Genomic DNA, 22,204 nt, shown 5'->3' with positions numbered 1-22,204 from the left:
TAACCTAGACGGCCCTTGGTTAGTAATTATATCCAGGATTTTATCTTGGATTGAACAAAATGTGGTAGTTTTAAGTGACAAAGCTATGAAAGTTGAAGCAAAAGAAATTATTAATTTGTAGAAGAAAAGAGGTGGAACCACAGCCATGTTTTTTACTAGTATGCAGATATTTTCGAACCAAATCATGTAACTGCAATGGTCATTATCTGCATTTTCAAGTTAAACCTAGTGCAGGATATAGACAACTAGTATGCAGATACTTTCGAACCAGATCATGTAATCGCAAGGGTTATTATCTGAATTTTCACGTTAAACCTGCTGCAGGATATAGACAATCTACTTCTTCAGTATTATAAGCATTTCGCTGGCCCGGCCGAGCGGTAAAGTCGCTGAACCCTGGTAGTCCTGAGGCTCGAATATTTGCGAACGGGCTGGCTGCACAGGCCTTTTCCTGGTTTTCTCCATGTGTAATGTGTATACAAGTTAGTATCGCTTAGAATGTCCTCCACGAAGGCATCCCTCGGCTTAGGCAGATAGCCCTCAAGTGCTTTACCATAATCAAATAAATAAAAACAAGTATTCTGTTGATAGATTCCCTTGCTTTTTTATTTTATTTAATTGTATATTTTTATCGTGTAAAGTTTTGTTTACCATGCAGTGCTGTATAACTTATGAAGTACTGTAAATTCCTCAACTTTGAAGTTAACATTGTTGAAATTCTAAACATTTCTTTAATACCAAATATTTTTTTGGAAAGTGAGCTAGATCATCTTCCCTAAAATATGATAACCCTAAGTTATAAGTCCTTCTGCGATGAGCTAAAAGAGAATCTGCAGCAAAACAGAATCGTATATTTACCTAATAAATGTAAATATTATGCGCATTAAATGACGAACTTCTGTGCATTTCAATAAACAAATTATGAAAGCAAAAAGGGACAAATAAAATATGAAATGGGACGCATGGAAAAATAAATGTATAAGTTCAAATGCATGTGACACATATGTGGTATTAACAGAAGGTTCTGTTATACAGTCGCAAACTCAAAGGTGTGATAATAGCTATCAAAAGAAACAATAATTACCATGGAACATGATAAATCAAGCATTACAAATAGCAAACGTTGCGTTGGGGGTAAAGAAAACGGTTCTGTTACCATGAACCTCTCCAGAGGACCTTTAATTAATGTTACATAATTAATTCAATGTTACTGAAATTAATGTTTTTTATTATTACATAATGGGTCCGATAAGAGAAATGGTTTCTTAATGTTAATTAAAGCATTCCGGCGTGTTTTTCGGTTGGAAAAAATTGACATACTGAATTAGCCACGCCTCCTTAATTTTTCAGTAGTATTTTACATCCTCTGATTCGTTATATCTGGAACGATATCAGAGGAAAACTAAGATCATTGGTTCGTCAGCCCTTCTGAAATCAAGACGCTTTGACGGCAGACACAATGCAGAATGCTAAAAAATCTCTTGACACCGGTCGTGAAGTTGTGTCGCTTGTATTGTCTACTAGAACGAATTCTTGCGTCTACGATGTCAAACCATGTTGTGTGACACATCGTAAAAGCTTGAAAACAGTGACTTGCGGGGACCGCACACACGATTTTTCTCATCTCTTTGTGGTTCGCCGCCACCCGTTCGCTGCCAAAGCTGAAACGGTGAGTCCGTTCAACGCGCGTTCACACGTTCATACTGGCTGCAGTTTTGTGCTTTTAAATTATTTATTATTTAAATATAGATATGACAGATTACTTTTAGCAACAAATAAATTCGCACGATTGTACTGGTACTTGGCACATGGTATAATATTTTTGCTTCCTGTAGCAATTACGAGCTAATTCTGAACTAGGTAAACGATACTCATCCGTCCTTGCGCATTCACTCAAAACTCCTACGCGAGTGCGATATGTTATTTTCCATTACTTTTATACGAGTCACTGAACCAATACGATTTCCCAAGTAAATGAGCCCGCCCCTCACACCGCAATAAGTAATTCTGAATGTAGTTATGTATCTGCATTTTGAGAAATAAACTGATCCATTTCAGTTTGCCAAAAGTTATTTAGTCCCTTTCTGTATGCCAAACACCTAAACCCTGCATGCATTTTCTACGGCAATACTCGGTGATTAAGTTCGATCAATGACTAGTTGTCTCGGAGCTGGCAAGTAAACTGACTTTGATAATTACGGGTATTGTCGTAGATGGCAATGAACGTGTTAATGAATGTACCAGCTTCCAATAGCGTCATAATTTCAGCGCAAATATATTCGCAAAGACAAATCGTTTACAATTTACTTCATCTAGTATAGTTGCTTATACTTATGGCTTTTCAGTGTTCAGTCAGTGTACCGCTTGGCCGCTGGTGGGCCTCGATCCGGCTTTGATTCTAGGTGAACGACTGCATGTTTGTTTTTCATGGTTTTCCTCATTTGTAATGTAAATACGAGCTAGTATTTCTTAGAAAGTCCTCCTTCCCATAGCCAAATAGTCCATGTGTGATTTTTCATATTCAAATAGCCTAACCTTTGTAATAGATATATATTTGTACTCCATTGTCTGTTTCGTAAGAATTTTATGACCACGAAAAATAAAATGAATCTTTTTCCTCGCTTTATTTCGGAGCATCATTTTACTTGTATTTAAGGTTAAATAGACGTTTCACTCAGAATATAACGCATCAAGTAAGATCTTCAAACAAAGCTATGTCCTGTGATGCAACCTTTGCATAACCTTTCTGTACACAACATTAGTAAGGACAAATAGTTTTAAAATCTCTCTTCACAATTTAGAACTTCATGCTTAGGCGTGCCCCAGACATTTCGGCCTTCGTGGAATTCTCAAGTAAATCGTGAGGCACGTGCATTGCCTTCAGTCTGTAAACAGGACCTTTCGGAGAAAAATTATTCGAAAGCCATTTCAAAGCATCTGATTCTGTCCTTTGCTTTGGAACATTTATCAAAAATTTCTGCACGAAATTAGAAAAAGCGTTAATGAATTAAAGCCTCATACTTCTTACGCAGACAGTATTTTTTACTAAATGTACACAGTGCCTATATGCGGCCTTTATTTTCACAATATTGGTTGTAGACATGCTGTTCGACTTACAGAAATATTTTAAATGATGCAAATATTCATACCATGGTACATTTAAACTTTAAAAAGATAGTTTTGTACAAATTACGAAATCTAACTTTTTATACCGTCTTCGGATCCAATAACTTATGCTTATCCACAAAAAATAAAAAATTTGGCTCTAGTTCAACAAAATTGGCCGAGATATTTAATTTTGTAAAGTTTAGGACTTACAAATTTATAGATTTTTCAGGGTCGAAAAATCAAGCATTTTGCTCTCGTTAAGGCGTTGGTTAAAAAATAAATTAGATTATATTCCTGTGCAGTTTTATTACTTTAGGATCATAATCTAAAAGTCAGACAAAAAACTATTAAACTAGAAATATTTTAAATTTAATAATTAAATTTAAATAAATATTACCATCAGACATTTATTTCTTTGGTCCATTTGAAGAACTTTTAAAAGGAATAGAATTCAGATTTTTTTTATGGCGGTACTAGCCATAAGTAAATGCATTGCGTAAGTAAAATTCTTGAATCTTGAAATTTATTTTTTCATTGTAATATAGGGGAAAGAAGGAATTTTTAAATTAGTAATTTAAATAAAGTTGCTTTTTTTTTTTTTTTTTTTTTTTTTTTACGGTTTTCTTAATTCCTTTTAGATCAAAGCAAGTGTAGGAGGAAGAAAATTCCTTCAAGAATCAACACAGATATGCCATAAACATGGAATGCTAAATTCTCTCCAATAAACCTAGATAAATAAAAGCTTGTTTATTTTAAGCGTTCATTTAAAGTGTGACTGTGGTCGGGTGGAGATGTCCACTCGTCAAATCCAGTGAGTGACGAATTATCAACCACCCTATTTTTTGTCGGGCGCCTAAAGCATTTATTCATTCATCATAGCAGGAAACACGAAAATTCACTTTGCTTTCGCTGGGAATTAAACTCCATATCTTCTAAATATCAGTCGAATGGCTGCCCAAACGGGGCAGTAGTTAGTGTCGCTTACTGCCGTACGGAAGGGCCCGTGCTCGAATCCAGGAAAAGGCATAGATGTTGGTAAGCGTATGCCGTCTGTGCAGTAAGGGGCAGTCAAAATACAGGGCGAAAGTCCTCTCGAGAAGTTGGTAGTTAGGAGACCATCGAACCGTCACCCAAGGTGCTTTTCCTCGGAATAGATCCTGGACGGATACTTTATAGTTAACTAGGTTAAACAATACCTAAATCACCTATGGTACTACAGAGAGCCTATGGTTCTGACAGAGGTACCATAGGTACTACAGAGAGAAAATATTTTTAACAATGAAAAATTTTGCGGACTTTATGTGGGAGAAAGACAAGATCCCCACAATTGAAATTTAAGGGTAATCGTATCACATTGGGTGAAAATATGAAATATCTGGGAATTATTATTGATAGCAAATTAAATTTTGCGGAACATTTTAAGCATATACATAAAATCACAGATAACATTTTAAAAATGGTATAAATATAATTTTAGTACTGATACTTTGGATAGAAAGAGTTCCATTTCTAATAATGACCAGAGCGATTATAATTAGATTTTTGTTGTTCCGTCTTCATTTGCTACGCAAATCAAGCTTTCCATCCAAGTTTTAACTAAGCATATTCCATCGCTTTAATTAGTTTCCATAGAAGAGACAAAGCAGGACTTAGATGTACTATTATTAAAGTAAGCGGCTGTCAACTTTCTTGAGTTAATTTAACACTGGATACGAATATTCTGTTTAAAGCCCTGAACGAAACTCTTATTTTTTGCGGTTCTGTATCAGACACAGAGAGGAGGAGAGGGGATTCTTTCTCTCATCTTTTGATTTGCTCTGAACTTATTTGTGAAGTAAGCAGGAATTTTTATGACTTTCATGCTGAATTTTTCCCTGCGTTTTAACGAATTGTTCTCGTGTTATTCCCTTGAATATAACAAAAAAGAAAAAACTGCGCTCCGATTTTGGAAATAAATCCCGACCTATTACACAGACTGTGACAGGAAAGGCAAGGATTTATATGTCTATGTATACGTATAAATGAATGTAAGTCCACTTGTCAAGCAGTAAATTATTTTTTTAAGAGTCTAGATTATGATTCAGGCTAGATTATGAAACAGCTGTATAGTATACTGTTCGCAAGACTTGTTTCTGAATTTCCTAAAAAAAAAATTGAATTCTGTTATTCAAAACTCGGAGAAGTTTCATACTGTCATAGTTCGGTGATAATTTATTCCATGATTTTTCTAATTATGCGAAAAGCATGAAAATTTTTATTCTTATGGTTGCATGTGTAATTGACAGAAAATATTTTAGATCCTATAAAGAGAAGATTGTTTTATACATCACTACTAAAGTTTTTATCAAATAGAGACAGAGTTTAAAATTACGTAACCTTGAATATTAAAATATTGGTTTATACAGCAGTGCTAAGTTTTAGCGAATATTGAAATAGTTTAAAATTATGAGACATTCAACCTTAGACTGGCCATCCACCCCCAGGCTTGTTCTCCATCAAAATTAGGATGAAGCTGTTCAGGTAGTGCGGGGGGAGACAGTCTCGGTGAAACCACTGGTGAAGTTTTGGTGTCTGTCCATTTCTTCCTGTCCTGTATCTCTTTATCTGATATAGGAATATGCTCTTTAATCCACATATTTAATTGCCTCAAAATTTGTTAATACAACTATTCGAATAATCCTATAGTTATCCTAGCACGGTTATAATAGCTTAATAATATAAGATTATAGGCTGTGAATAGTAATTTATGGTAACTTAGTGAAGGCATATGTATAGCTTTTATTAAAACCTGATCAAAATGGTCATTTCTAACAAAACGAACGGACGGCCCTGAAAGGTTGAGATAACTGGTACCATTATGAATGTTAATATTCCATTCATAACGATACATATGGTAAGCTGAAATAGCATTATTCAAAAGATATTCTTAACTGAAAAAGTAAGTTGATTTAATAAAAATTATGTTACTGAAGAAGATATGTAATATAATTTATGTATTAAAAGTCTGCCATATTATAGATATATGTAGCAAGATTAGCTAAATATACCAAAATCATATTTTGTGCTCGTTCAAAATTAAACAGTGATGTCGAAATACGAAATTATTGCTCATTATCAGATAAAACTTAAATTTAAAATGGAACATTAGTTAACATAAAGCCCTCCATGTTTCCCAACATTTTTCAACACTAATAAATTGATTTTTTTCCATAGCTTTTTGCTGACCTTTATCTAGAATAACTTTTGACTCATTTGGATCCAGTTTTGCTCGATAGATGGCGTCACAACTGTTATTTCCTTTGTTATATTTATTTATCTTATTTCGGCTATTTAAATGATACATTTCCAGATTACAAACAAATTGTTTTTGCTTCTCGAAGAAGTGGAAACTTATGTGATTTTTTCTATAAAGCTGAGAATTATATGAAGTTGAATTTTATTTAATTACAAATTTCATGCTGGTATTACCTTTTTTGTATAGCTCTTTCCTGATTACTAAAACAAACAACATATTCTTGAAGTACTTTAATCATACATCATAATACAAACATCTCCATTTTCACTTTTGTTCCGGCTTTGTCTTTAGCTTTTATCTTCATTCTTGCGTTACTTTATGAGATTTGCTCCAAAGAATACGGTTTGTTGATAGTGCGTATGATGAATTATTCTCGATACCCAATTAAAATGCTCCTGACGGTTGAGCCCGTAACCAAGCGATACATGTTTCAGCGTGGAATCCTAAAAGTGTGAATTTCATGCCGGTGTGCACCAGTTCATGCCATCATTACTCAGTCTTTCCATAATTTTCCCCCAAGGTCGACGGGTAACTTCTTTGTTTCCATTAATGCCAGACCAGGTTAAGTTAGTTTAGATTACATTATTATTTGAATATGGTTAACTACTTAAGGGAGTGGAGGTCTTCGTGGAGGACTTTATAAAGAAAACTGTCTAAAATCTTCATTACACATGGAAAAAACAACGATAACCAACCATGCAGCCAGCCCATTTGCCTGGGTTCAATCAAACGCAGGAAGAACTACCAGGATGCAGAAATCTTTAACAGCTCGGCCACTTATAGCTAATCGCTGTTCTGAAAATCCCGATTCAAATTATCAAAGAAAGTAATTCTAGTATGACAGACACTTTTTGTAACTAAAAACAAAAGTCTTTTGGAGATGGAACTGAAATAGAGGTGAAAATGTAGCAAGAAGGAATTTGCAAAGATAAACAAAAAGTCGGAAAATGCAATATATTATCTTAAGCTTCGAAGTTATATTTCATTGAATTTTAATTCTTCAAAAACGTCTTATGTATTCATAAATTTACTTCATTTCTCGCTCTTGTTAATCTCTTATAATTATATCGCTCAAATTTATTAGTTGCCACTATTATTTTTATTACTACTTCTGCAAAACAGAGCAGCCAAGTTGGTAATTAATTAATTATGATGCCATTATGTAACTCAAGCTTCAATTAGTTTGCAGTTTTTGTAACCTGGCAATAGTTTTCCTCCGAAAACTTTAATTACAATCCAGGAAGATACTTAATATACGGATAATTTATTTTATTTTTTTGCGGTAATATCAATAAGAAGACTTATATAAATAAATAAATACAGACATTAGTATAGAATAAGAGTGATAGGAGTAACAGCCAAATGGATTTGAAATTAATGGTAAAATTTATGAATGAATTTAAGAATATTTATTAAAACATTTTATTGTATCATGAAAGTTAAATTTTCATTAATTTTTATCTTGGAATTTTGCAGCTTTTTTTATTTTGGAAGTTTTATCTTTTCTCTTTGTTCATATACTTAACGAAAATTGAATGAATTTGGAGAATTCTATGGGAGAACTCTGAGCTTATTCTTGAATTATTTCATAATAATTAAAAAATAAATAAATTAAAATTAAAATTTTTATTCTTGGTCAATGTGAAAATATGTACTAGTTACTCCAAATAAAATAAATTATATAAAAATACACAATTTAATAAGAAAAGAAGTTTCCATAGAAGTTAATTAGAAAGAACGATAATATTAACTACTTCATTAAAACTAAATACGGTAATTTCGTTGTTAGTTTAATTAAAATGAAAATACTTATAAAACCCTTTCACCCAGAACCAAAATTTTTCCCACAGTGTAAAAGCTCGTATGTTGCTTAAAATGTAACAAATCATCCGAATAATCATTAAGGAATTTATAAGAATTCCTTAATATTATGATTTATCTGTCTCATAATTTCATGTCAAAATTTCGGTAGCTACCTTGGAATTCTGGTTTCTTAATCACTGATATTAACGGGCTTTTGATTATACCATTCACATCCTCTCTAGCCATTCTTTCAAAAATCTACTATGCCAATCATATGGTAGATTGGGAGGGGAAAAAATTCAAAGAAGACAGAATAAAGGAAAGAATGTTCTCTGAAATCGCTTTTGTCGTAATCGGCTCGTCAAAGGATGAACCTGCGGAAATCCTACCGCCAAGTATCTTCCGGTGGTCTGTTGACGACGGCAAAGCTTCGAGCTTTCTGTGAATGCTGGCTGTCACTGACAATTCTTTTCCTATCGATAGACAACTTGTTTATGCGATCGCTGTTGCGTGAAGCTAACTGTACGTGAGTTTTTTTAGAAGTCGTTTTCCGTTTTCCACTTTTGTGTCTTTGAGTCATATGGTTTTAAAGGCCGCCAAAACAGTATTGTATGCATTTCAACTCAGGATCGAAATCTGAATACTGCATATCATATGTACAGGCGTATTCTCCTCTCCCCTTATTTTTAACACTTTTATTGTACGAAAATTAAAATTAGGCGAATAGTTTAATTCCCGAAGAACGCGGTTGCAATAAGAATATAACATATTAAAAGTGTTTATAGATAAAATACCTCTAACTGACACAATATTATTTATTTAAAAGATACCTACGTTCCAATAAGAATACACAGTAATACTAACATAAAAATGTCTAATAAGGTACTTTCATTTATTCTACCGTGTATCTTAAATCTCATCCGCTCTTTTTGTTGTCCACTGATACTCCTCAAATTATTCAGAGCTGTTGGAAAATGCTGTCTGTATCATCTGTTTCAGCTTGCAACTAGTCGCCACTGTCACCATCTTCGTTCAGTCCGTTTTTACATGTGTAATGCTCTTCAAATCCACCAAGAACATTAAATATCCCCATTTTTATGAAGCCTTTCTCTATCATTGCTTCATCAGGAGGAATCATTGCATCCGAAATTCAGTGGATGGTCTCTGGCCTTTTCGGATTCTAGTAAAATTTTTCGACTCTGTTGACATTCCCTGTTTATATAAATCTCAGAAATAGTGTACCACTAGATGTATTCATTGATACCTCTAGTAGTTGCAGAAATGATATAAGCCCTTACGGAACGATGACATTCTATTCATTTGTGTATGTGTGTTTCTTTTAAATAGCTTCCATGAGAGTCCCGCAGACGTTTTCCAACACTAGCAGTGACTTCTTATGTACGTAGAAGAGCACTTGGCCGATGAAAAATCTGGAGCCACTTTTTCATTACGTCGGAGATACCCAGCCTTTCTTGTGTGCCCTAACTAGACCATTAGGGAGTTTTTCGTTTGAAAATTATTTCTGTAGTCTGTTCCTTTTTAAATTTAGGGAAACTTGAGGAATTGAAATTACACAAATGTTAAAAAAAATTCAGAATCTTGTGCTAATATCGTGAAACAGAAATTTGTGCTTTTTACGTGCTGGGGAAAAAATACAGTTGGGGGGGGGAAGAATATACGAGTAAATACAATATTTCTGTAGGAAAACATCAAGGTATTAATCGATTGTGGTTGACATGTCCGTAAACAGGTAGGCAAATCTTTGTGACATGCTATATGAAACTATTAAGTAATTTTCTAAATATGTTGAATATTGAAAAGCATTAAGCAAAATTTTCACAAAATTAAGAACTTGTTATCTCCAGCATTTAGTATTATACCAATAAAGCAAACAATTCATCTTGTCGTCGTTTTGGAATTTCATGGAATAAAGTCATCTCGAAGTTAATTGGAACTGCATAATTTTTAAGGAATCTTTTCAAGTGTGTAAGTATGGTTTTGATAATCGTTTTATCAATTGTTCATACCAATTGCATTTTTCTGTTGCTTTCTAAAGGAACTTAATCCTTGAATTAAACATTTTAGCGGTAAAACATTTTTATGAGACTGCAAATTAAAATCTAGTAATTTAGCTGAATCTTCAACATTTTAATTTTAATTTTTCGTACCGCTACATTACAATCGTTCATTCATTTTATTTCTGCTGTTAGCAGCATCTGATACTTCTAGAGCTACAAACAATGCAGAGCTACAAACATACTTAATCTTACTGTATTAAGTATTTAAATACATAAAAGCTCCACTAAGACGTAATAAATTGCATAACACATTTTAGACTTCATTCGTTCTAGCTCTGATTGTTTCCTGATTCTCTCTGCATTCCTGATTATTTAAAAAATAATGAAAAAAATGAGATTATTAAGCCAAAAAGAATTGTTTTTTCCTTGAGAGAAAACGCGACGCAAAATGACAATTAATATACTCACTAGACATTTTTAAATATTGCACATTATTTGAAGATTCAAAAATCAAATAACAAGTAGGGTGAATGCTGAAACTTTGGGCCCTACCAATGACCGAGTGGTTAAAACTGTCTAATAATAGTAGTTCGGCCTGGCTTTCAAACCCAAACGAAGGGTCTCACTGCATGGTTAATTTTCATGTTTTTCCACATATGTAACGTGAATATGAGCCCGTTGTTCTTGTATCTAATGCTTAGGCTGTTATTCCCTCAATATACCAAACTTTTCACGAGTACTTATTGCTTATTTTATTACTATTAATAACTAACAAATTCTTTTATGTTAATGAAAGAATGGAATTGTGAGGTAAGTTTTGTAAGAAACTGTGAGGTAAGTAAGTAAGCCTCCTTTTTTCAGTGAAGGTTTATCTCGGCAACTAAGAAAGTCCGCCTCGAGGACATTCGTTCCCTTTGCCAGATAACCCTCCTAAATGCATTGTCGTGTTCAAATAACCTAATCATATCCAATCTCTGATACTTTCATCTACTTGCAGTAAGAATACTTTTGTCTACATAAGATCTCTATTTTACTTGAAATAAAATACAATCTAGCTTAATTCCTCTTCGTAAAGATTGTAAAAGGAAAGCTTGCGCAAAAAATGTCCGCTGTCATCACGAAAACGCTAATTACATATCACTGCTTCTAGGTACGCAATTACTACACCGTTTAAAAAGGAAGTGTCTGTAATTATGTTCGTAAATCATTCTTATGTTAGTGTAAATATACTGAGTGTTTTTTAATTAAGATAGATCTGTAATAAAGAGTGTTGATCGCTGTCGCTGAGAAGAAAAGAGAATTAGTATGTGGTTGCGCACTCGCTTCCAAAGTCACTGATCATAGTATCAGGACTAGTGTTTCTTTTGACTTGCTTTGGAAACATGACTGGTCCTGAGTAGGAACAGGGAGCTTACTCAAGCTATGTTCAAGAATGTGTGAAGTAGACAATACAAGCAGGAAGGGTATACGAAACCCTTTATTTTCTATACTTTACAAGAATTTCCGAAACTTCGGAATACAGAGACCAACCACTTGTGGTCTGAATGTAAGAATATAAAAACTACTAACTAAAACTCTAACTAAAACTAACTTTGAATTAGTATACAAGTGCCTAGCACTAAGATTGGCCTTTATTTAAAGAAAAGTATGTATGTAGTACGCCGAACTGCTAAAACTACGATACGTCTGCAATTTTCAAGAGGGCTAGACCTCTGGCCTTGAAGGCAACCAGCAACAGAGTGAAAGTTCGTAAAACTACAGTGGCTAGCGGATTGCTTCCAATAACTCCTTCCTCTCTCTTGCTTGGCAAAAAGCCACAACTTAAGCACTTGGCGTTAGCAAGACAATTTGCATAAATAAGTTAAAGCGTTTAATTCTGGCCGGAAGTAGAAAATAAGAAGTGATAGTACAGTTTTAAAATAAAATAAACGTTAGTAAAACTTAGAATCCTTACAATAGAATCACAAAAAGTTTTCGAATGAAATCAAATGCCAGTTTGCGTAGGTTAGTGAAAGCGGCTGTGGTGTTATTTAATAATGTATTGTTTTAATTAAACACCTCGAAGGAAATATCTTCAAAGTGTTTATAGTTTTCAGTTTTGGAATTTCGTGCCGCAAGTAAATATATATATATATCAAAATAATTCTTTTGAAAACAAAATATAAACATGCCTAGCATTTTCGCGCAGCTAATTCTGGATATAGAAAAGCAAGGATTTTTGTAGAAGAGTGATTTCAATTGATTTCAATGCTCCTCCCCCCTGACGAAGTAGCATTGGAGTTGATTGAATTCCTCTACTGCTTTTGTTCATTTTTCTTTAAATTTCATTAATTTTTTAAATGGGGTTTTGCTTGTTTGAAATGTTTTAGTTTTAACATTTTTAAGTTCTTTGTTGCAATTATTTTAAATTTATTAATTATGAATTTCAATTTTTGGTCTTTGTGAAATATTAGTTCTAAATTTCTTACTATATATATATATATATATAAGAAAAAAATATGTAAATTAAAATTATAGTTTAAACTAACGGTAACTCTTTTAATTTTTCCTCTCTGTTTTAAAAATCGTAGTAACTTCTCTGGATTCGTCATTTCTAGATCATTCCATTTAGCATGGCTGCGCAGCGCTGATGACGTAATAACTGGGAACTGAAACTTTAACTCAAACCAAAACCTTTCTCTTCGTAAGCTTCCATCTTGCATAACTACGCACTTTAGCTTCGCTCTCTGCCTTGGTAGGATGTAATTTCGCTGTTTTGTTTGCTTTCGCTATAATATCAGAAATGCAAATGTTTTTGAATAAGTTTTTGTGGCCACAAACGTCAACTGGATAATAAAAATGGAATTAAAATTGCCTCGACTGCCAAGTTTCTTAGATATTACAAAGTCAAGACGTTAGCATACTACGCAATCAGAATTCTTCCTCTTCAATATGGATCTAATAGCTATTACGCATCAACAGTGTTCCGTCTCTTCCTTGCTATTATGAAAGCGTTAAACAAAGGAGATTAAAATTTTTTTTGAGCAAAATTATTTTGCAACTTGTTTTGCTATGTCTCATGTTCTATAATTTTTATTTTTTTTAATTTTCCTTTAACAATTCCGTTTTTTAAATGTTTCGTTCATTCGGTTTTGTAACCTTTTTCTCGGAAAAAGAATTGGTAGACCTTTATAATTTTCTTAACAAAATTTTTATTTAATTTGCAATCCTTTTTTTTATTTACTATCAGTTTATATATCTATACATTCTATATAAAGAATGAAAGGATTCAGAATTTAAAAGTCGCACAGAACACTCTAGTGTGACTCTCCTGTGATATTTTTGAGCGTTATAGTTGACAACTTTACTTTTTTATCATTTGAAGCATTATAAGAATAAGTTATGAACGTTATATGCATCATTGATAGAATTTAAATATTTATAGAAATTTACAACAATATCTATTCACTAGTACATGTGTGCTCAACTTCTGTATGTATAGATATATGATTAATATTTGTTTGAAAATTGTATATCACAAAAGCGAGACAACGGAAAATGGAAGATCCGGACTAACATTCCGTCTGGTGTTAATAATTATAACTAATTAGTACATAATTAAATTGAAATTGAAATTAAATAAATAAATTGGCAAAGTAGAAAGTATTGCCACTTGAAATATTTGTTGCAAACAGTCCAGGTGAGTAAACGCGCAACTACGTCTTGAAGTCTTTTTTTTTTTTTTTTCTTTTTAAATAAGTATGCAGGTTTCCATGCATAGTTAGTTTACATTTTGCTGTGAAATAATATCACAGCAATTTTTGTTGCTGCCGTTTACAGCAACAACTCTTTTAAATATAAAATTTGATGTTCCTAGATCTTTGATTTTTTGGGGACCTTTTCATAAACTGATAGATCTATTTTATTGCTTAGCTTAGAAACTGTTTCAAAAGTTCAAACGAGAGCTGGTCAAATAGCAGTTTCCATTTATTCTTACGATTTTTATATTGTTTAATTATTTTAAATATTCTACTGCAATTTTTGAAATTTTAACGGTAAACTTTTCGGGGTTTTAAGATTATAACCTGATGTTTTCAGCCTTCACTTTTCTTTATTTACTTTAGGCGATAGTTTTTGAGCAAAACTGATGCGGTTAAAATTATCTAAATTAAATTTAATTTGAAAGACCAGGAATTCTTTCCAATAAATTAAAAAAACCGTCTTTAAAATTCTATTTATGCTGACAAAGCGATTTTATTGTACCATTTGAAATCACCATAAACAATAAAATCCTATATATTTGGGGAATGCATGTTTAAAATTGTAATACACATCAGGATTTTGAGGATGGAAAGTGGAAAACTCCACTTGTTATCCTGTTGTGTTAACTGCTTTACACCAGAAAAGCGTGCACGGGGAAGCGGAGGGATGAGATTATCTCCTTATATTCCCGCCCGTTTAAAAGACCCATTCGAAAGAGGCATGAAAGCCAGTCAATAAAATTTTAAAGGTGATGAGTTATCATCCACCTATTTTAGTTCTGGCACCATTGTAAAGATTTTTAGGTTTGCGGGAACGGTAAATGGGAAAGATTACTTCTGTTTTCGCCAGGATTCGAATTACGGATTTTCTTATTACAAGCTGTACATGCTAACCACTTACACCACAAAGGAGAATTTTGATAATCCCTAAAACTCTTTCGTCCTGAAACTGATGTGCTACTGAGAGTGTGTATAATGCGATAATTCCTTGTAACTCTTTTGTTTTGTAATTGGTGTGTTACTGGAAGGGTTTATAATGTGATAATTCTCTATAACTAGTTTCCCTTGCAACGGAAATGTTTATAATACGATAATTTTCTATAATCCTTTTGTCTTGCGACTAATGTGTGTAAATGGGGTTTTTTTTATTATGCAGCTTATAATTAAGAACATTCTTTTGCTTCGTTTAATGATAAATGTAAATTTTGGTCTCCTCGCACTTTCTCCCATTATTAGAAAACTCGCACTTTCTCCCATTATTAGAAAAAAAATAGTTACGATTTTAAACCTAGAAAAGTAAACTGTTTTTATCGCGAATAATATACTATTTAATGTCTTTTACTATATGTGCAGCTTATAAAAATCACTTCCTTATTTTGATCTGACAGCGAATTCGGTGAGGTTAAAATATTCCTTTAATGCAGGAAAGTTACGCCAATGTGTGTAAAACCGTGCTTCCTGTCTTAGATTATTTGATCCTGCATGGCGTGAGATTCTCACTGAAGCTTGGAATGCATAATATGATGCTTCGTTGAGTTTTTGAAGTCTTGGGATCTCTTTTCTTGTTTCACCTAATCTTCTCCTCTCTCTTTTTTGCTTTCCTTCCCCAACGTTTTCATCTTCAAACGACTAACCTCATTATCTACATACCAAAGCTACTCTTGATAGCGAAGATTTAGAGAATCCCTAATATAAGCTTCTATTTTGTACCCCCAGGGTTTCCCATCTTCTTCCAGAGTTACGTATATCTAGAACTTGCACGTGGATTCTAACCCTAAAACAAATTTTTGAAGGCCTGGTTCTCATGAGCAAAATATTTTTCAAGTGTTTATGTTTTACACTGTATATTTGATAAGCAAAAAATGTAAGCAAATTAAATGGCATTTAATTAATACTGAAAATACTTTTTTTAATGAAGAAAAACTGCAATTTGAGAACTTCAAATTACAGTCTAATCTCTCGATGAGTTTATCATTAAAGTTTAAAATAAATATTTAAAAAAGTAAAAGTTATGAGAATCATAACATTAAAACAAAATTATAGTTTTATTTTGGTATCAAGATTTCAGTTTAACAGCAGAAAAGACTTCTTGTTGTTGTTGCTTATGCTCACTTGTCTGACATAGACAGCCCAAGACCACGAAATTCTTCGTGGCAAGGAACGCTAGATTTCGCCTGCCGTTGGCAACAGCCTTCAGCACCTAACAGGTGACAATACGATTTGGCTCAGTTCCGCCTCCAATTTTGATGGAGAGCACCACAGGGGCGACGGGTCTGAGGGTCTCCAACCCCTCTCCCCTTCCACCAAACCACACGAGAGGACCTTCAGCTAGCCGCATATTTAGAGTGCCGCCATACCGCACCGATACTATACATTTACAAACATCCATGCCTTCTCCAGGATTCGAAACCGGTCCCTTTGGCACGACAGTCAGCGACGCTAACCACTATACCGGTTGGGCGGCTTAACGCTTACAAATGACTTAATGCTTAATAGTTACGATAGGCATGCTAATTAAGAATGAGTCCTCAATACATCTAAAATGATCTGTTAAAAATGACAAAGTCAGATGGAAGAAAAAAAAAATTCTAGAATATTATTTCATAAAACAGCGCTATGAAAAGACATTTGCCTTTATTTGATAAAGAAAAGGCTTAACTATCCAAAACATAGCTGTGCATCTGTTTCACTGCATCGCTTGCGCGGTAAGCTTGCAACAAATACTCTCTTTAAAACTTGTCTGTAAACTGTCTGTAACTGTAAAAATTTTACTTCAGAAACATTTTTTGTCAAGGGTCCATTTTTATCAAATTTCTTTCCACACATAAAGATAAAAAGTGTTTTTATTACAGAAACAATCATCCATCACGGGTAGGATGAATTTTAACTGAAGTAAGCTAAGGAAATGCTGCAAATTTCCCAAGAATCGGAATCCGTAATCCTGTTTTCCTGGGACTAAACAACTAATATTTTCAGTTAAAGAGAAAATAACTTGAAAATTGGATTTTCTACCAGCCAATTTTTTTAACTAACAAAAAGAGGAAAATGCGATTTCAGGCTATTTTTCTAGTTAATTTCCCTTTTCAAGTTTTCCGAAAAATGAGATTTTTTAAAATTTTTATATTTTAAATTAATAATTTTAGATTTTTGACATTCAAAACTAATGCTACTTCTGCTGGTCAAATATTTATGAAAATCCAAAAATACAACATTTTCATTGATGTAAATCTTGATTTAATACTTTTTCATTGGTTATCTTTCAAGTTACTGAAGTTACTCGAAAATAAGACTCCCTAGTTTTTGCTGTTGTTTTAAAATTTGGTAGGTTTTTATAAACGATTTTTTTGATAAAAAGAAGTTTCAGAACGAGAAGGAATAGTTTAATTATCATACTTAATTGAATAGCTAAATTGTAGATATAGAAATGAGTATAAATACGAGTAGTTTAATTATCATTCTAAATGGCATTTTTAAATGTTAGCATTTAAGTATACATTGCATAACTACCGGTAATTATAACAGCCACATCTAGTTGAGCAATTTCAGTTTAGATCTACGTCAACTAACACTTGTCACTGGTATGCCTAGAAAGAAAATCGATAAATATATATCACAAAACTTTTCCTAATTTTTCTTTCTATACCAGAGTAAAGAATTATGTAGGTTACTTTCCTTTCATTCCAATCAGAAGGAAATGAATTCTAATAAGAACCTTGCTCTCATAAAATACTCATTTATATTTTTATTTCTTAAAATTTATTCTTAAATACAGAAATCATATATATTCCAGGGAAAAGGTTCTTATTTTCGAGTAAATACGGTATTAGTTCGAAAAGTAAACAAAGATAAACATGCGTTTCGATAAAGTGTCGGAATATTGTATTAGATATAATTATAATATTTTTCGGAATATTTATTCATCTTTTTCTTTTATAAAGAGAACGATAAAATATTTAATCATAATCCCCTTAAACAGTCGAGCAGGAAAATTTATGAAGGCTGGTAATTTGACCGACTTTTATATTTCGGATAAAATCACATTTTGCCCGACTAGTGGTCGATTTCGTTAGGACCGCTGAACGCTAATAGTTCGACCAACAAATAGGTTCGAATCCAACAAATGGGCTGGTTTCATGGTTTGCTCTCGTGTTTTTCACCATACGTAACATAACTAGGAACCAGTTTTGTTAGAAGTTCCTCCAAGAAGGTATCCCTACCCTTAGGCAGATAGCTTTTGTGTGCTTTGGCATATTCAAATAACGTAATCTAACCGAACTATGTGCTGAAGTCGTGGGAGTTTACGTGGTTTTCGCGTCTATAACGTGGATGTGTGCCAGTTTCCCTTATCAAGACTGCCCCCTAGCGGTCGAGCATTAAAAATCGCTGAACTCTGGTAATTCAACCGTAGTTAAAATCCTGACCTGGTGTTGAGTTTTCGTGATTTTCTCCTTGTGTAATGTGAGGTTTGAATCCTGCGAACGGGCTGGCTGCATGGGGGTTTTCGTGGTTTTCCCCATGTGTAACGTGTATACGAGCCAGTTCCCCTTAGAAAGTCCTCCACGAAGGCATCCCTCCCTTTAGGCAGATAGCCCTCGTGTACTTTGCCATAACTGAATAATTCAATCCAATCCAATCCAAGTGTAATGTGAATACGAGCCTGTTTCTCTCATGATGCTCTCTAAGAAGGTATTACTGTTCTTTAGCAGATAGCTATTGCATGCTTGCCATAATATAAATGTGCTAGTAGTCCTTTAGTCCCTTAGTAAGTCTTTCACGAAAGCATCCCTTTCTTAAGGTACATGGCTGTCGCATACCTTACCATCATACGATCCAAAAAAAAGTTTTGTCATCATAATTTCCGTATCGTAAGCAGACATCGATAAGCATAGTAAGTAATATTATCTCGAGCAAAAAATAATTTTGACTTTCTATCCTAATTTAAAATTATTTCAAGTGCTGCAGTATCATTTTTAGTATTCTACCCATAATCTATTGGCTGAGAAAAAGCGATTTATATTTGACTTCAGAAACCAATTATAATGAAAGTCGTACCGTAAAAATTGTGCGTTTAAGTTCGTTGTCTTTATGCTGCTATAGGCATTCTCATTAACATAAGGAAAACTGAATATTTCCTTCAAGAAACTAAGGCCTTCCCGTGTAACCAATTTTCAAAGAAATTTGCCGCCTATTTAGAATTATGATAGGGATCATATGTACCAAATTTCATGCTTCTCCGATTCTGACATTTATAAGTTAGCGACATACTTACTTACATTTGCACGCATACACGAACTGATGTCGATTACGAATACTTTCGGCTGCAGCGATTATGAGCTATCAAACTGCACAGCTTGGAAAAGAAAAAATGTTTATTGTTATAACTCAGCAGTGTGTTACCAGGCATGCCTTAATAAATAATATAATAAAAGGCAATAACATACAAATGTTATTGTCTTTTATTATAGATGTAGGCAACAGATACATTCGAATGTTTAATACGTCACTGATAAGCGTAAAACTACCGATAAGGGTTACTTCCGAATACAATAGGGGCGCTGAGGTGTCGGATATCTCCATTCGAAATGCACCAGAATTCACAGTTCGTTGCAAATCGCGATCTATCCATCGGAGGCCGAAGACACCTGTTTGTAAGTTTTAATAATGCTATTATATAGCTATGTCGTACCCATATGTGAACTGTTTCTTAAGTGTAGTTATTTAAAGTTGAATGTTATGAATAGAAAAAAAATAATCAGTTAAAATTACAACTATTTTTATTTTAAATTATTCAGCTATGTTAATCAGTGTCGAAGTGGAAAAAATTGTTTCAATTTATCTCCGGTTAATGTTGACGAGCGTAATACACACTCGAATTTTTAATTCTTAAACATTATTTTTTTAATTTTCCTTTTATGTGAGAACACCCGTCAGTTTTTTATTTTTTTCTTTTCTTTTCTTTTTTAGAAAGATGTTTGTGCTAACTTGTTACTCCTAAAGAGGGAACAAACTTTCGTCATCAGTTTTCTTCCAGTTAATTATAATTTTTCTAAACATAAGATGTATATCTTTTAAGTTAGTTAGTTCAGTAAACAAAGAATGAATTACAATTACACACTTTAATAACCTCTAACTGACAATCCTTACTTTAAAAAAAACCCTATTATAAGAGATAATAACAACACCATTTAGTTTAACGGCTGTCAATAGACAATATTGCCGCATATATCTTTGTTTTGGCACGTATTGTCCTGTAACAAAAAAGATCCTTTTTTAATCTGTATTCTTTAATTCTCATTTAAATCATTGTGTAATCAAATCAGTATATGCCATTAATTAGGATAGAGATTATAATCGTAATAGTCATAGCTAAATGTAGTATAACTATTAGAATAATTATTAATCTTGTCGGATCGTCGGGTTTTGTATCTGAAATGAGGTACGCATAATCATGAATAGCGATAAAAACGTAGAAAACTTTATTTTTGAAATTATTGTGATTAACTGCAGGTCTCAAAGCAAAAAATCATTGTAACAAAATCACAAGGTACTTTCCATTAAGAACATACATAGGTAGAATATTAAAGCTTAAAAGTTGTTTTCTCCATTCCTCCCATTTGTAAATAACAATTACTCCACATCCAAATACTGTTAGTGTCGCTGCTCATAATACATGAACAAAACTAATTCTAACTATTATAGTGATATATAATTTGTGATGTTGATGTCAATGGTGACATATGATGATGACGTTCAGAGTGACACACCGATATTCGTCAACGCCCGACGACAGCTTCATTATAAATATACCCCTTTTCTCTGACACCTTCGTGACGTGTTATACTCTGTTATACATCCTCTGTGACGTGTGTTCTAGATATATTTAACGTGGACTTGATATGAGCTTTTCATATAGTATACGTACGAATATGACGAGCACTTTATTATAACACGAACAAAACAAATATAATTTACATAAGGTTTATAACATGATATTCCGCTGGCGTATAGCGTATACCATCTATTACCGTGAAATTCTCTTCTTGTTCTAAAAATCTCGACTTTGTGCCACGTGAGAGAGGGGCGAAAACGTGTGCCGTTCGGCTAAAGTGCGCATATGTGGTGTTCATCAAATCACACAACTAATAAATGATAAAGCACTATATGGAAAGGCATTTAAGGAGGAAAAGTCAACCTCGAATTATTCTAACTTATTTATTAACCTGGCCCCTAATGCGATTTCAATATGACATCGAAAATCGCAAATGTTGAAATAAAATATCTCGGTCAACATTTATCTTAAGGGAGTCAAATTTTTTGCATTTTATTTTTTATAACCAGGGCAAGATTTCCCTAGATATAAAGTACAGAGACAGTAGAAATGTATGAAAAATTAGATTTTGTAAATTTTATAAAACTGTGTTCTTTAAATTAAAAAATGAAAAATTGAATATTTGCGTCGGTGTCCGCCGAAAGAATCGCGGCAAATACATCGTAAGATGAAAACGTCGTCATACAAAACATCGTGGGAGAAAAGAAAGCAGTGAAAAACCATCGCAATTCTAAAACATTGTGGTACAAATCATCGTCATAGAAAGTAGAGCAGTTCAAAAACTTCGCAATTTAAAGATATCGTTGATGAAAACATCGTGGTAAAAAACAAAGCACGTACAAAACATCGCATGACGGCAACTTCGCATACCTGTGTTTTCAAGCTTTAAAATTTCTCGTATTTGCATAATGATTTATGAGAGTAAGAAGGAATGAAGAATGTTTTTACTTTTATATTTTATATTTTTGAATTATACATTTGTGCTGAAAAATAAGAAGAAAATTTAAGCATTCAAGGACAGAAACTGAGTAGAAAAATAATTTTGGCATATCAGTTAATAGAATTTTAAACTTTTATAGTTTACTAACAAAGGCCATTAATCAATTATCTTTTTCTATAAAGTTCTGTTTCCAATTTTTTATGAAAAACATAGCCTAAAAATTTAGAAAATGGAACATGAGTAATTGCATGTGGTTACCTTTATTAAAATTGTGTAATTAATTATCATCTTATAAAATTATATTAACCGCTATAAGTAGCATTAATTTTCAACTCATTTTCAGTTTAAAATGCTTAAGCTCCCTTCTGAATTCTTCATCGTCATGCGATGATCTGCAGGCGCTTTATTTTTTACAACGATATTTTCGACGACGATGTTTTTAAATCGCGAAGTTTTTGAATTGCTTTTCGA

General features: G+C 33.0%; 1 protein-coding gene and 1 long non-coding RNA gene across 4 annotated transcripts in view; one reads left to right on the top strand and one right to left on the bottom strand.

The window, feature by feature from the left end:
- Positions 1-22,204, bottom strand: part of LOC146995158 (uncharacterized) — a 172,791-nt gene that overhangs the window by 64,802 nt on the left and 85,785 nt on the right. The gene's annotated exons all lie outside the window — the stretch shown is intronic.
- LOC118183447 (WD repeat-containing protein 47-like) overlaps positions 1-22,204 on the top strand; it is a 136,045-nt gene that overhangs the window by 52,466 nt on the left and 61,375 nt on the right. The window contains exon 1 of one of the 3 annotated variants that reach the window (XM_035352986.2): positions 19,494-19,612. The exons of the other annotated variants lie outside the window; for them this stretch is intronic. Within the exon in view, the coding sequence (XP_035208877.1) occupies positions 19,547-19,612 (66 nt within the window). The 5' untranslated portion in view covers positions 19,494-19,546. Of the gene's footprint in view, positions 1-19,493; positions 19,613-22,204 lie in introns of those variants that run through there. 3 annotated transcript variants of the gene reach the window in all.

This window comes from Stegodyphus dumicola, chromosome 10 (assembly GCF_044657685.1).
Source record: "Stegodyphus dumicola isolate Sdum_Otavi_A_Nest chromosome 10, ASM4465768v1".
NCBI classification, from domain to species: domain Eukaryota; kingdom Metazoa; phylum Arthropoda; class Arachnida; order Araneae; family Eresidae; genus Stegodyphus; species Stegodyphus dumicola.
This window is presented reverse-complemented; position numbering and strand designations above follow the sequence as displayed.